The following is a 14874-nucleotide window of genomic DNA, read 5'->3' on the forward strand; positions in this document are numbered from 1 at the left end:
ATGACAGTCTGTGTGTAGCTTTCACGATGCCCCCCCCACATCTGTATGGGTTACCTCTGAGTGCTCCGGTTTCCTTCCCCGATCTAAAGGTGTGCAGGTTAGTTTGGATTGGCCCATCTAAATTGTCCCATAGTGTTCAGGGATGTGTAGGTATGGTGCATTAGTTGGGGTAAATGTAGAGGAATAGGGATAAGGGAATGGGTCTGGCTGGGTTACTCTGCGAGGGCCAGTGTGAACTTGTTGGGCCAAAGGAACTGTTTCCATACTGTAGGGAATCTAATCTTAAAAAAAAGATTTCCTTCAAGCGATACTGATAAAATATGCCGAGTTGGACAAAGTATCCCATCAAGTTTGAGACAAACCCAGGGTTGAAGAAGTTGGAAGTCACATGGCACCATGTCACAGTGCAACAAGTTTATTTGAAATCACAAGCTTTAGGAGCATTGCTCTTTCATGAGTGCTGCTCCTTCATCACTTCATCTGGTGCCATGTGACTTCTGACCTTGTCCTCCCCAATTCAACACCAGCACCTCTGCATCAGAGTTGACGAATGAGATTGGATTTTATTCGGCCTGATTTAGTGAGATGTTCATTTGGAAACTCAAAACTGTCGGACTGACAAAGAGACACGAATCATAGAGTCCCACAGCAGGAGACAGGCCCTTCGGTCCAACATTGTCCATACTGACCAAACTGTCCATCAACACTAAGCCCATTTCCCTGCACTTGGCCCATTTCCTTCCATACCTTTCCTATCCATGTATTTGTCCAATGCCTTTTAAATGTTGTTAATGTACCCACCTCAACCACTTCCGCTGGCATCTTATTCCATATGTCTACCACCATCTGCATAAATAAAGTTGCCCCTCACGTTCCCTTTTATTCTTTTTCCTCTAACCTTAAACTGATGCCCTCTAGCCCTCACATCCCCAACCCTGGGGTAAAAGTCTGAGTGCATTCACCCTCTCACGATCTCTTCATTTCTCTAAGGGCCTTTCTCAGTCTCTAATGCTCTAAATAAAAATATCTTAGCTTGTCCAACCTCTCCCTTTTACACAGACCCTTGAGTCCTGGCAACATCCTTGTATATGTCTTCAGCACTCTTCCAAGTTGAATAACATATTTGTTATAGACACTGCCCTGACTACATATTTTGTTGGAGAAAGAGGACCAAATATTATCCAAACTGGATAATCTGGCTGATGGGACAGGAAACCACTTCCTTTCTTGAGACAAGTCTCCTGGAGAGAACTGGCTGGCTGACTGATCTACTGACCCTCACAGTGCCCCACTGCCCTCAGTTATCTGGAGGGAGTCCACACATTTGCCTAAGGTGGTGCTTGAAACCTTTATCATCTTTGGGATGGATCCCCATTCATTCCGTGCTATGGAGTCATGCAGCCTGGAAACAGACCCTTCAGACCAACCAGTCCATGATCCCCAACTAAACTAGTGCCACCCATCTGCTCCTGGCCTGTATCCAGTTTGTTAATCGTTTTGTTCATTTGTTCACCGTGATAGTTGGATAAATAAATTGCTGATTGTTGATTTTAAAGTGTTGGGGATTTATTCTTATCACTAGAGCAGGTTACACCACTTTTCATGCTAATTTTACAGATTATTAGGTGACACGGTCCTCTGGGTGTTTCTGTTTGAGAAAGGCGGTGCTGTCAGCCTTCGCTTTATAAGAGTATTGACGTGATGTACTGCTGAATGCAATGGAGTCAACATGAATCGCAGCCTCTCACTGTGGTTGTGGGTGAATCACCTTAATTTGGCTCTTAACTCAGAAACTGCACACAATTAACTGCTGAAACAATGATTTACACTTTATTGTATGTAACAACACAAATAAAACTCAAGTAACCAAGTTCAACCTCACTCACAACTTGGCTATCTCCCAATTGATGGCTGAATTTAACTGAGTTTCCACCAACAGTTTATGTCTCTGGAAGTGTCCAGGGATTCAATGCAGCATTCTTCTTCCAAGTACTGCTGCTACATCATTCTGAGGTTGAATTCTGGTGGAGATTCCTCACTTTCAAATCTGTGATGTGATGTTTCTTTCGATTCTAACACCACCTCCCCACACTTCTGGAGATCTCTGGTCTGTAGCTTACCTTCTTATCCTCGAGGTTTAGTGCTTTGTTTGATACAGCCTTTCCTGCAAAAAACCCTTTTACGTCAGGGCCTTCCTTCCACAGACAAACTTAATTGTCCTTTTGTCATGAGGTTATTAAACACTTAGCTCATCTGTCCCAGGAAACAGTTTGTTGTTTTGCGTCCTTCTTCCCAGGGATGGTTAACTAGCAGAAATTAGGCCATTCAGTCTGCTCCACTATTCAATCATTGCTGATACGTTCCTCAACCCAATTCTCCCCGTAACCCTTGATACTTAAGAATGGTTAAGTCAGCTCCACCATTCAATGAGCTGAATGGCCTAATTTGTGCCTCTGAGGTCTTCTGATGTAGCAGTTTCTCAGTGGCCCTTTTGTTTCTTGGTCCAGAAAGAGTTCCTGCTGACTCAGGGAGTTTGGAAAGTTCTGCAGTTTAAAGGACCACACCACATTCCCCTCTGCCTCCTCTTGCGATAGTGGCAATTCCCAAGATCCCTTGGTATCCCTGAAAACAATCGAGGTGTCTGGACATCTCTGCTGCTACTCTGGAACAGAAGGATTATGGGGAGAAAATTCAGAAATCTGATGTGCAAACAGACTATGGAGTTCTACTCCAGGATTCTCAAGGTAAACTTGCAGGTTGAGTCATTGGTTAGGAAGGCAAATGCAATGAAGGCATTTATTTTGATCAGACTTGAATATAAAAGCAGGAATGTACTTCTGAGGCTCTGTAAGTCTCCGGTCAGGCCACAATTGGAGTACTGTATGTAGATTTGGGCCCCATATCTCAGGAAGGATGTACTGGCCCTGGAACGTGTTCAGAGGTGGTTCAAAAGAATGGTCCAGGAATGAAAAATTTAACATAAGAACATTAGAGGACTCTAGGTTTAAACTTCATGGAGTTCAGAAGGATTGGGGGTGGGGTGGGATCTAATTGAAACCTACAGAATAATGAACGGTGTGGATGTTGGGAAGATGTTTCCATTGGTAGGACAAACTAGAACCTGAGGGCTCAGCTTTCCTGTCAAGGGAAGACCCTTTAGAACAGAGGGGAGAGAAACTTCTTCAGCCAGAGTATGGTGAATCTATGAAATTCACTGCCACAGAAAGCTGCGGAGGCCAAGTTACTGAGTATACTTAAGACTGAGATAGCTAGGCTCTTGAGTATCAAGGGGATCAAGGAGTTCGGGGAGAATGGGGTTGAGAAACGTATCAGCCATGATTGAATGGTGAAGTAGACTCAATGGGCTGAATGGCCTAATTTCTGCTCCTATGGTCTTATGGTATGCTGATGTGGGAGGGGGGAAAAGAGATGAAGAGAGAAAGACAGTTAAGGTGAAGCTCGATAGAGATGAAGGAAATATAAGAATTGTATGATAAATGGCAGAACACATAGGAGCACTGGCATAGAGGGGTCTGGGCATATAGATCCGTGGAAGTGGTAATGCAGGTGGGCACGGTGGTCAAGAAGGTACACAGCACGCTTCCTTGAATGTAAGAGTTACATTACAGCTGTTTATTCTGGCCACATTCGGAATATTGTGTGCAGTTCTGGTCACTGTGCTACTGGAAGGATGTGGGTGCTCTGGCTGAGGATACAGACAAGGTTCACCAGGACATTGCCCAGTCTGGAGGGCTCTCGTTATGAGCAGAGGAGGCATAAACCTGGATTGTTTTCTTTGGAAAAACAGAGGCTGAAAAGAGACCTCGACAAAATGATGAGAGACACAGATTGGCTGGACAGGGGTGGCAGGGTAGCTCAGCGGTTCGCACTGACACCTCATAGTGCCAGGGACCTGCGTTAGATTTTAGTGTCAGGCAACTAGCTGTGTGGAGTTGGCAGATTATCCCTGCACCCCACCTCCCGTGTCTGCGTGGGCTTCCTCTGGCTGCTCTGGCTTCCTCCTACAATCCAAACATGTATAGGTTAGGGTGGATTAGCGATGCTATGTTACCCATAGTGTCCAGGGAGAGGCAGGTTAAGTTGGATTGTCTGTGTGTAAATTGCCCCATTGTTCAGGGATGTGTAAGTTCGGTGCATTAGTCAGGAGTAAATGTAGCTAATGGGGTAAGGGAACGGGTCTCTATGTGTTAATCTTTAGAGGGCCGGTATTGACTTGTTGGGCTGAATGGACTGTTTCCACGCTGGAGGGATTCTGTGATAGTCAGAGGTGTTTTTTTCCCCTCCAAAGTGGAAAGGTCAACTAAAAGAGGGCACAGGTTCAAGGTGAGCAGGGGACTGTTTGGGGGAGAGGTGGTGGGGGTGGGGAAATCACACAGAGGGGTGGTGGGGGTTCCTGGAACGCACTGCCAGTGCAGGTAGTGGAAGCAGGCACCTTAACAATGTTTAAGGTGTATCTTGATAAACACATGAACGGGAGGTGAACAGAGGAACAGAAACCACACATGGGCAATAAATAGCAGGTCTAAGTAAGGATTAAGAATTAGCACAGGCTTGAGGGTGTGTGTGTGCCGAAACCAAGTGAGACAGGCCTGAGACTGTGCTGTATTGTATTGATACAGCTTTCCCCCACTATTTGAAAGTAAAGTGTTCCTTTCATAAGCCGAAATGGCCTAAATCGAAGAAGCAATTACCATGAATTAATTTGTATTATGCCTTTCTTTGTAAAAGCGACAATCCTCTTCAGATTTCTTTCGGTTTGTGGGAGCAGGTATTAATGTAGGTCTTTTGTAAAAGTGAAGTAGTGTAAAGCGAACTTTGAAAAAGTGGGGGATACCTTTATGCTGATGGAGGGAAGATGGGGGGCAATGAAGAGGGGTGGATGGAGGCTCAGGTGGAGAATAAACACAGAGACCAATTGAGCAGCTTGGCCTGGTTCTGTGCTGGAGACTCAATGGGATAGAGACAAATGTATCTATTTCAGGTATACCTGCAGAATGCTCCATCCAGGATAAAAAATGTCCTACATCTGCTTCAGCATACAGGGCAGATGAGCAGTTTCTCCCCGGTGTGGACCAAGAGGTGATGAGACTGAGTGAAGCCTTTCCCGTGCTGAATGCAGGTGAATGGCCGCTGCCTGGTGTATAAATGCTGATGAATATCGGGCAGGCGAGGAAGGGAAACCGTTCCTACATTCCCCGCATTTTCATGATTTCTCCATGGTGCGGGTGTCCTCGCACTTCTCCAGGTTCAACAATCAGTTGAAACTCGCTCACGCTTACAGCATGTGTGTGGTGTTACTGGTGAACCCTCTGATTATTGGAGGACTCTCATTCAGTCTGTATAGCATGTTCCAGTCACTGCTCTGGTGTGTGGGTGTGTGAGACTCTGAGTTTCCAGTCACACTGACGCTTAAAACCTAACAAAGCAGGCAGACCTTCTCCCCTTTGTTTTCAAGGCCATCAATATCCAAGTCCTGGTGAATCAATCGACTGTCAGACTTCGATGTGATGTTTGGTCTGAGATTTCTGCCTCCAAATTCTTCTCTTGTAATATTCCTGTGGAAAGAGATTGCAAAGGTCATCTCTGTCAGTCCACAATAGAAAGTCAAAACACACAATTCTAGTTTCTGTGGAACATTCTTTCCTCTCTTAATACCCAAGATCTTTGTGCTGATCTATATGTAAATGAATACAGCAGGGTAATGTGGTGGATTGCATACTCCATGAAGAGTTCACTCAAGTTGCTGAATGAACATCTATCGTGTGGTATTGACGTTCTTACTGAAGATATACAATATTCTGCAGTACAATATTATGAGCCCAGAAACAACTGCAAATCAGGATTTTAGAGCCATAAACATTCCATCAAATACGTAACATATACCCCAGACTTATCTGTCTTATATTAACGCACTGTTGTCTTACATTTCCAGAAGACTCAGATTTAAGTTTGAAGTGTGACTTTTTGTAAAAGAAGCTGTCTTTTGGACTTCTTCCATGCCATACTGACTCTATTACTGGAAAGACATCCATACAACCAGGATTCATGGATCGTGAGGCTTATCTTTACCCTCTTATAATTTTCTGTTGCATAAATGTTTCGACGAATGCCAACGCTTTTCACCAGTCATAGAGTCAGAGACATAAAGCACAGACACAGATCCTTCAATCTAACTTGTCCACGCCGACCAGATATCCAAAATTAGTCTAGTTCCATTTGCCATCACTTGGTCCATATCCCTCTAAACCCTTCCTTTTCATATACCCATCCAGATGCCTTCACCACTTCCTCTGGCAGCTCATTCCATACACTCATCACCCTCTGCAAAAAAAGGTTGACTGCAAGGTCCCTTTTAAATTTTTCCCCTCTCGCCCTAAACATATGCCCTCTAATTCTGCACTCCCCCTATCCCAGGGAAAAGACCTTGTCTATGCACCTCATCCACACCCAAGTTTTTATAAACCTCTTTAAAAAACACACACTCAACCTGCGATGCTCTAGGGAAAACAGCCCCATCTTATTCAGCCTCTCCTTGTGGTTCAAACCCTCCTACCCTGGCAATAGCCTTGTGAATCTTTTCTGAATCCTTTCAAGTTTCACAACCTCCTTCTGATAGGAGGGAAGACCAGAATTGGACACAATATTCCAGAAGAAGCCGACTGAAGCTGACTTTTGCAGAGTCTGCTCCCTGCTTGGATTCATATTTCTGCCTCCAGTTGCTGCAAGTGAACAGTGCTTCCCCCCTTCTCTCTCCCTCCCAGGATAAGGAATGGAAAGGGGGAGACATTGCTTCACTCCCAGATTTTGCCCAGAATAGCCCCCCTATTGTCTGAATGCACAAGTTGGACCATGAGCTTCTGAAGCTACTGCTGCTCCTCTCTCTCTGAATGAAGATTGAGCTTCACCCCAGACTGCAATTCCCTTCCTCTGTCCAAACATTTGTGAGCACAGCACATCTTTGTTGAAGTAAGGCATCTTTCCTGAATGTTACAATTAAAGGGGTGTCTTCCCCCTGATATTCAAAGGGATGGTCAGTCAGAGAAGGACCATGCCTTGTGTTGTGTGACATGTGTGACAGTTGCAACAGGATGTCCCAACTCCTATGCTCAATTCAAAGTTTGTGAGAAGATTTGTAGCTCGGGTGCTCATTGTTGTGGTTCTGTTCGCCGAGCTGGGAATTTGTGTTGCAGACGTTTCATCCCCTGTCTAGGTGATATCCTCAGTGCTTGGGAGCCTCCTGTGAAGTGCTTCTGTATTGTTTCCTCCGGCATTTATAGTGGTTTGTCTCTGCCGCTTCCGGTTGTCAGTTCTAACTGTCCGCTGCAGTGGCCATATTGGGTCCAGGTCAATGTGTTTGTTGATAGAATCTGTGGATGAGTGCCATGCCAGAGAACAGCCAGGGAATTCCTAGAAGTATGGCCTCTAGGCATTTTTCCAGCACCACATTTTTCAACTCTGGATCTGGGACAAGGTGTGTGGTGTGGGGGTGGGTGGAGGGGAGGGGAAATAAGGAAACTGGTGAAATCTACATTGATCCTATGCAGTTAGTGCGTCCCAAGGCAGAAGACGAGGTGTTCTTCCTACAAGCGTCAGGTAGCTAGAGCTTGGAGGGGGAGGCAGCAGAATACTTGCATGTCCTTGATGGATTGGGAGGGGGAGTTAAAGCGTTCAGCCACAAGGCGGTGGGGTCGTTTAGTTTTGGCGTCCCACAGCTGTTCCCTGAAATGTTCTGCAAATTGGCGTCCAGTCTCCCGAATGTGGCAGAGACCACATCGAGAGCAATGGACGTATAAATAAATCTTATAAACAAATTGTACAAATTGTATAAACAAATTTGTTAAATTAAACAAATTTAACTTTAATTAAGTTAAAGAAAATTTTAATTAAATTGGGTGACTACATGAAACGGTTTGTTCGTCAGACTCAAGTCATCATCCTCAAATGAGACAATGCCATTAATATCAGTGAACTGCTTTTTTGTTAGAACCACAAGTTCTTGATTTATTTTCACAACTTACTGATATTCACATCTGCACATTTAATGTCAAACTCTGACATCAGAAATGACATGACACCATTATTTTTTTCTTACAATAATCCAACAAACAAATTAATAACACAGTGAATACCAAGTATCATTAATCTGAAATTAAATTTGACCAAATAAAATGTAAAATCAAGATGTGAGATAACAAATGGGGGAAGGGCAGAATGCAAGAAATGCAGCATCATAGAAGGTGCTCCTCCAGGGAGTGTATTTTACCAACTACAACTGTTAAATATAAACAAACTATGGGATATAGGTAAATTAATGTTACTTCTGCATTTCTGCAATTTCATTTTACAAAGTAAAATGAACTCACAGCAGTGTGTAATTGTTTTAGCCACGAGCTGAGTCAACAAGAATGGAAACGATGTGGAGGAAATATATAATTGTTTTTGTATTAGCTAAACCTGTATGTCAGAAGGTAGACATTACGGGCAAATAGATAAGATGTTGTGAGGGGATGAAGTTAAGCTAGATATGCCTGTACAAAAAGTAGGTATAAACATCTGCTTCCCACTTTTACAAAAACACAGAAACAAACCCCAATTAAAAGGGTCATAGGGATCAGAACAGCCTCGGGAAAGGCACAGATGAAGGGGGGAGATAATGATGAAGAAAGAATATGCCCAACAATGACCTACAGCAGGATGAGGTCAAACAGCCTTGTGAGGCCAGGAATAAGCATTTTGTCACAGACAAGGCCGGATAAGGCAAGAGATAAACAGGGGTAATGGGGGCCGGTCTTAGGGAAGTGGATGATGTAAGCAGGGGAGGAGCGATGTAAAGCAAAAGACATCAAATCATATAAATATTATGTATGAATTGAACTTGGTGTGTGTATGTCCTCTGCCTTATAGGCACTGGACATCTCACCCACTTGCAAGTGTAAACTAAAGGACACTGCTGATTCAGATTTTGTCTCGGACTGCAATTATTGAGGTGTGTGAGCTTTGTTTCTCACAATCAGTGAACTGCTTTTTTGTTAGAACCACAAGTTCTTGATTTATTTTCACAACTTACTGATATTCACATCTGCACATTCGATGTCAAACTCTGACATCAGAAATGACATGACACCATTATTTTTTTCTTACAATAATCCAACAAACAAATTAATACACAGTCAATACCAAGTCTCATTAATATAAAATTAAATTTGACCAAATAAAATGTAAAATCGAGATGTGAGATAACAAATGGGGGAAGGGCAGAAGGTAAGAAATGCAGCATCATAGAAGGTGCTCCTCCAGGGAGTGTATTTTACCAACTACAACTGCTAAATATAAACAAACACTCTGACATGATCCTCCGGTTTTAATGTAAACCATAGCCCCATACAGTAGGTACCATTTAAATAAGTTAATAGATACAAGCCTTGAGCAAATCCAGCCTCCAGCCGGACCCCCCGCTTCTTGGAGCTCGGACCTTCCTCCAGCTCCGGGGGGTTGTTGAGCTCCTGGGCTCCGGCCGCCGCCGAAGAAGCCGCGGGCGCCGGCTCTCTCTCCTCCACCGCCGACATTTTTAATTTGTTTTCTCGTTCACCCGGTAACCGTCACCTCCCCCTCCCTCCGTCCGTCCGTCCGTCCGTCCGTCAGAAACCGCCCGCTGTGTCGATGAGAAAACCGCAGCCTCGCGCCGCCATCTTTGTTTTTCTTCTTCATTCCGTCTCCTCCTTCACTGGAGCGCGTCATCCACGCTCCCTCCAATCAGAGTGCACCTTACTCCACCTGACCAATGGCGGCCGGCTTTGCTGGTCGTGTTGGCCCCACCCTCTGCAATATCTCTCTCTGATTAGTCGGTACCGACCACAAGCTTTGGGATTGGTGGGGAATTTCACAATTACGTCAGTGTATCCGCCCTTTTCATTCCCATTCATTCATTGAACAGCAGATGACCCAGTTTACTGCAACGGGCTCCGGCGCTAAAGTGGTAGTGTCACATATTCACGATTTTTAACGTGATCAACCAATTCAACTGTGGCATCTCCACATCCACTCATTCAACCGAAGAGGGCTCAATTTAATGTAATGGGCTCCGAGGTTATAATATTTGTATCCCATGTTGAGAAGAAACCTCTCCCCATTCATTCAATAGAAGAGGGTCTATTTGCTGCAGAAGTTTTTTTTAAGGCGCAGTGGTACTGTCCCTACCTTCGAGTCCTGAAATCCCACAGCTATGAGGATGCGTAATAACAAATTTTGTAGTCATAAGTCACATGACACCAGGTTTATAGTCCAGCAGGTGTGTTTGGATGGGATCTTAGAGAAATATATTAAATTATGAAAGAAATAGAAATAGGATTTTCTACTGGTAGGTGAGACTAGGATAAGGGCGCATGGCCTCAAAGATTAGAGGTAGCAGGTTTAAAACTGAACGGGGAAGAAACTTCTTCACGGGAGGGTTGTCAATCTGTGGAATTCCTTGCCCAGGGAAGTATTTGACACTACTTCAGTAACCACGAGAAGATAATTCTTTTATTTTTCAAAAACGTAAGGGATATGGTGAAAACGCAGGTAAGTGGAGCATAGTCCACGAAAAGATTAGTCATGATTTTAAGGGCCGGAAGGCCGACTCTTGCTCCGAGTTCTTATGCTCTTATGTTGAAATCACAAGCTTTTGGAGTGTAGTCACTTCAGCAGATGAAGTCATGAGAAAACAAGTACAGGAAAGAGAATTTAGATAAATGAAAGACAAAGCATCTCAACGGTCAATTACTTACTCCCATTCCTATTTCTGATGATCTTACCACACAGCAAGTTGTGTTTTCCAAACATTAATTTTATTTCCATCATTTAAAAAACAAATATTTAAGGTGAACAGTTTGTGTCCAAGTGGAGGAAAAACATTGTGACCCACAACAATTTATACAGCACTGTGAATATCATAAACCCTCTCATGAGATATCATAGGAACAATTAATAAACTAGATTTATCACTAGTCACTCAAGTAGATACTAGAGAGGAGAAAGATTCCCAACATGTGCAGGATACTAATGAAAAGTTAGCAACCTGAAATGGTAACAGGAACAGCCCCAACCAGGAAACTCATTCTGACGTCCACTACAGTACCTTGCACTAATCTTCACTGAACACTGCAATTGCTTTCCTTTTCAGTTTAATGATCCACCTCTATTTTGAACGCCATAATCGAATCTGACTCCAACACACTCTCTGGCAGACAGTTCCAGAGGTCAAAGTATTTTCAACATTAACGAAGTAAGTTTTGGATCCGCCCCAAAGACAATTCCGCTGGACTTTTGTTTCCAAACATTTACAGGAAGTTCTTGGTATGGTCACATTTCCAATTTAGTGTGTTTATTCCAATTTTATAACATATTGGGGTGGCACACTGCTTAGCATTGCTACCTCACAGCGCAAGGGACCCAGGTTCAATTCCAGCCTCAGTTAACGGTGTCTGTGTGGAGTTTGCATGTTTTTCCTGTCTGCACAGGTTTCCTTCCACAGTCCAAAGAGGGGCTTTGGTACATCTGTGTGGACCTCCTCCAGATAACAGAGGGCAATGGGGCACTGTGAGGATCAATAGATCAGACAATCAAATCAGTCAGCAAGTTCTCTCCGGGAGACTTGTCTCAAGAAAGGCAGCGGTTTCTTATCTCATCCATTCTCCTCCCCTCCACAAACTCCACAGACAGTCACCCCAAGGGTGGAATTGATCCTTGGCTCCTGGTGTCATGAGGCAGCAGTGCTAATCACTGAGTCACCATGCCACCCCTGAGCCACCGTGGGGTTGCAGTCCAACGGAAAACAAAGAGTGCACCAACTCTCACACTGCACCCACTGTCAGGAGAATCAGTCCTGGGGAGGAATCATGGCAGCATCAGCGGCAGAATCTGATTGTTGTGAGCGCTGGTGCCCCCGCTGGTGCTTCCGCAAGTTGCGGGAAAATGTAAACCCCTTCCCGCACTCAGGGCAGCTGAAGGGCCTCTCCCCAGTGTGGACTCGCTGGTGCTTCAGCAGGGCAGAGGAATCACTGAAGTCCTTCCTGCACTCGGGGCAGCTGAATGGCCTCTCCCCCGTGTGGACCCGCCGGTGGGTCATCAGTGTGGAGGAGCGGGTAAAGCCTTTCCCGCACTCGGGGCAGGAGAACGGCTTCTCTCCGGTGTGGACGCGCTGGTGCCTAAGCAGGGCAGAGGAATTGCTGAAGGCCTTCCTGCACTCTGGACAACTGAATGGCCTCTCCCCTGTGTGGACCCGCAGGTGGGCCACGAGGTTAGAGGAAACAGCAAAGCCCTTCCCGCACTTGGGGCAGGAGAACGGTTTCTCACAGGTGTGGATCCGCTGGTGGGTCAGCAGGTTGGAGGGCTGGGTAAAGCACTTTCCACACTGGAGGCAGGAGAATGGCCTCTCCCCAGTGTGGACCCGCTGGTGCCTCAGCAGGTGGGAAGACCTGCTGAAGGCCATCCCACACTCGGGGCAGCTGAAGGGCTTCTCACCCGTGTGGACCCGCAGATGGGTCAGCAGAGCAGAAGAGCGGGTAAAGCCCTTCCTGCACTCAGGGCAGGAGAACGGCCTTTCCCCGGTGTGGACCCACTGGTGTCTCTGCAGGGTAGAGGAATCACTGAAGGCCTTCCTGCACTCAGGGCAGCTGAATGGCCTCTCCCCTCTGTGGACCCGTTGGTGCTTCAGCAGGTCCGAGGATTTGCTGAAGGCCTTCCCACACTCTGAGCAGGGGAAGGGCCTCTCCCCGGCGTGGACGCGCTGGTGGGCCAGCAGGTGGGAGGAGTAGGTGAAGCCCTTCCCACACTCAGGGCAGGAGAATGGCTTCTCTCTGGTGTGGACTCGGCGGTGGTCCAGCAGGTGGGAGGAGCAGGTAAAGCCTTTCCCGCACTCGGGGCAGGAGAATGGCCTTTCCCCAGTGTGACTTCGCCGATGAATCTCCAGGACAGATGGTGCATGGAAGCCTCTCCCGCAGTCACAACACTTCCACGGTTTCTCCACGGTGTGGGATTCCTCTGGTTTCACCATGGCCGCAGCTACAGCCGCGTGTACGGCCCCTGCCCACAGTAAATTCCTCTTTCCTGGCCGTATAACTGTTTCAGGCTTTACACACAGTGCGCTGTAACAGAAGAGACTCTCATTCAGTCCCACTAATGCTGAAAATGGTCTGAAACAGGAACCAAAATGTTTTGCTCCTTCTCACAGAATCATAGTTGAAAATCGTTGAGGTCCCGATGGATTGAGTGACTGTCAGACATTGATGTGAAAGTGGGGACTGCAGACACTGGAGAGGAGTTGAAAAGTGAGGTGTTGGAACAGCATGGCAGGTCAGACAGCTTCCAAAGTGCAGGAGAATCGATGATTCAGGCATAGGCCCTTCATCTGTTGATTTTTAAACTTCAGTCTTCAGATCTTCAAATACTCTGGAAAAAGAGATTACAAAAGTCATCATGGTCAGTCCAGGGTAGAAATTCAGAACAAGCTACTCCAGCTTCTGCAGAACATTTTTTTCTTATGCTGTTCCACAAAATTGAAAGCATCCCACTCTCTCTCTCTCTCTCTCTATTCTCACTCCACTCAAACGAATTGTCCTGAAGGTGCTGATACAGGATCTTACAGGGACAGAAAAAGCAAAAACGTCAGGACTGACATCTTCGAATTTTGGATAACACCATGTGAAAGTTAATATCTTTCAGGATATTGGGATATTGCTGAGAGTGAGCAAGTCTGATTTTGGGAGCAAAAGAAGTGTAAATTCAGGTTGAACCTGCAATACAGCTTCTTGATAAATAAACAGACATGAATTGGTTATCGTCCCTATGGTGGGTGGGGGTGGTGGTGATATGTGGTGGGTGGAATGAGACATCAAGGCATTGACACAGACAACCAGAGAGAAACTGAACACACAGACATGGCAAACGATAGTGGCAAGCCAGAGTTAGATCTACAGCACAGAAACAGCCCCTTCGGGCCAACCAGATATCCTAGCCTAATCTAGTCCCATTTGCCAGCACTTGGCCCATATCCCTCTAAACCTTTCCTATTCATATACCTATCCAGGTGCCTTTTAAATGTCATAGCTGTATCAACAACCACCACTTCCTCTGGCAGCTCATTCCTTACACACACCACCCTCTGCATGAAAAGGTTACTCCTTAAGACTCTTTTAAATCTTGCCCTCCTCCACCCTAAACCTATTACCCTCTAGTTCTGGACTCCCTCACCCCAGGGAAATGTCCTTGTCTATTTACCCTATCCATGCCTCTCATGATTTTCTTAATGACTCTCAGTCACCCCTCAGCCTCTGGTGCACGAGGAAAAACAGCCCAGCCCATTCAGCTCAAACCCTGGCAACATCCTTTTAAATGTGTTCTGAACCCTTTCATGTTTCACAACAAGATTCTGATAGGAGGGAGACCAGAACTGCACACAATATTCCAAAAGTGGTCTACCCAATGTCCTATCAGCCACAACGCAACTTCCCAACTCTTATCCTCAGTCAGAGGATTGGGAAAAAGTTTTCAAAACCCACAAAAGACAACCAGGAAAGAATGCAGGGACAAACCAAATTTGAGGGTCAGCTTGGAAGCATCAATGAGAAATTGGCAGACTGGGTTTATTGGGGATCCGTACTTCTTGAGTACATATACGTATTTCTTTTCTGCTCTTCGCAGTTCCTCTGGGCTGCAAAGGGTGATGGCTCACTAAATAAACTCCTGATGCAGCTTCGTTTGTGGGTGTTGTGATGATTGCTTCTGTAGTTAGGTATTTGGTTTGTGTGTATTGTTTCTTGTAGACACTAGTTTGAAGTTCCCCATTGACTGTTCACTCTACTGTGACATCTAGGA

The 14874-nt window shown here is 45.5% G+C and overlaps 1 protein-coding gene across 10 annotated transcripts in view; it reads right to left on the reverse strand.

Moving 5' to 3' along the window:
- Positions 1-1808: 1808 nt before the first annotated feature.
- The window catches only part of LOC140460336 (uncharacterized), a 34813-nt gene continuing 21747 nt past the window's right edge, over positions 1809-14874 (reverse strand). For 7 of the 10 annotated variants that reach the window (XM_072554812.1, XM_072554813.1, XM_072554811.1 and 4 more), the window contains one exon: positions 10826-13449. In XM_072554812.1, the coding sequence (XP_072410913.1) occupies positions 11879-13054 (1176 nt within the window). In that variant the 5' untranslated portion in view covers positions 13055-13449 and the 3' untranslated portion in view covers positions 10826-11878. Of the gene's footprint in view, positions 5577-10825; positions 13450-14874 lie in introns of those variants that run through there. The other 3 variants (XR_011953992.1, XR_011953993.1, XR_011953994.1) reach the window with 2 other exon arrangements.

This window comes from Chiloscyllium punctatum, chromosome 36 (assembly GCF_047496795.1).
Source record: "Chiloscyllium punctatum isolate Juve2018m chromosome 36, sChiPun1.3, whole genome shotgun sequence".
In the NCBI taxonomy this organism is placed as follows: Eukaryota; Metazoa; Chordata; class Chondrichthyes; order Orectolobiformes; family Hemiscylliidae; genus Chiloscyllium; species Chiloscyllium punctatum.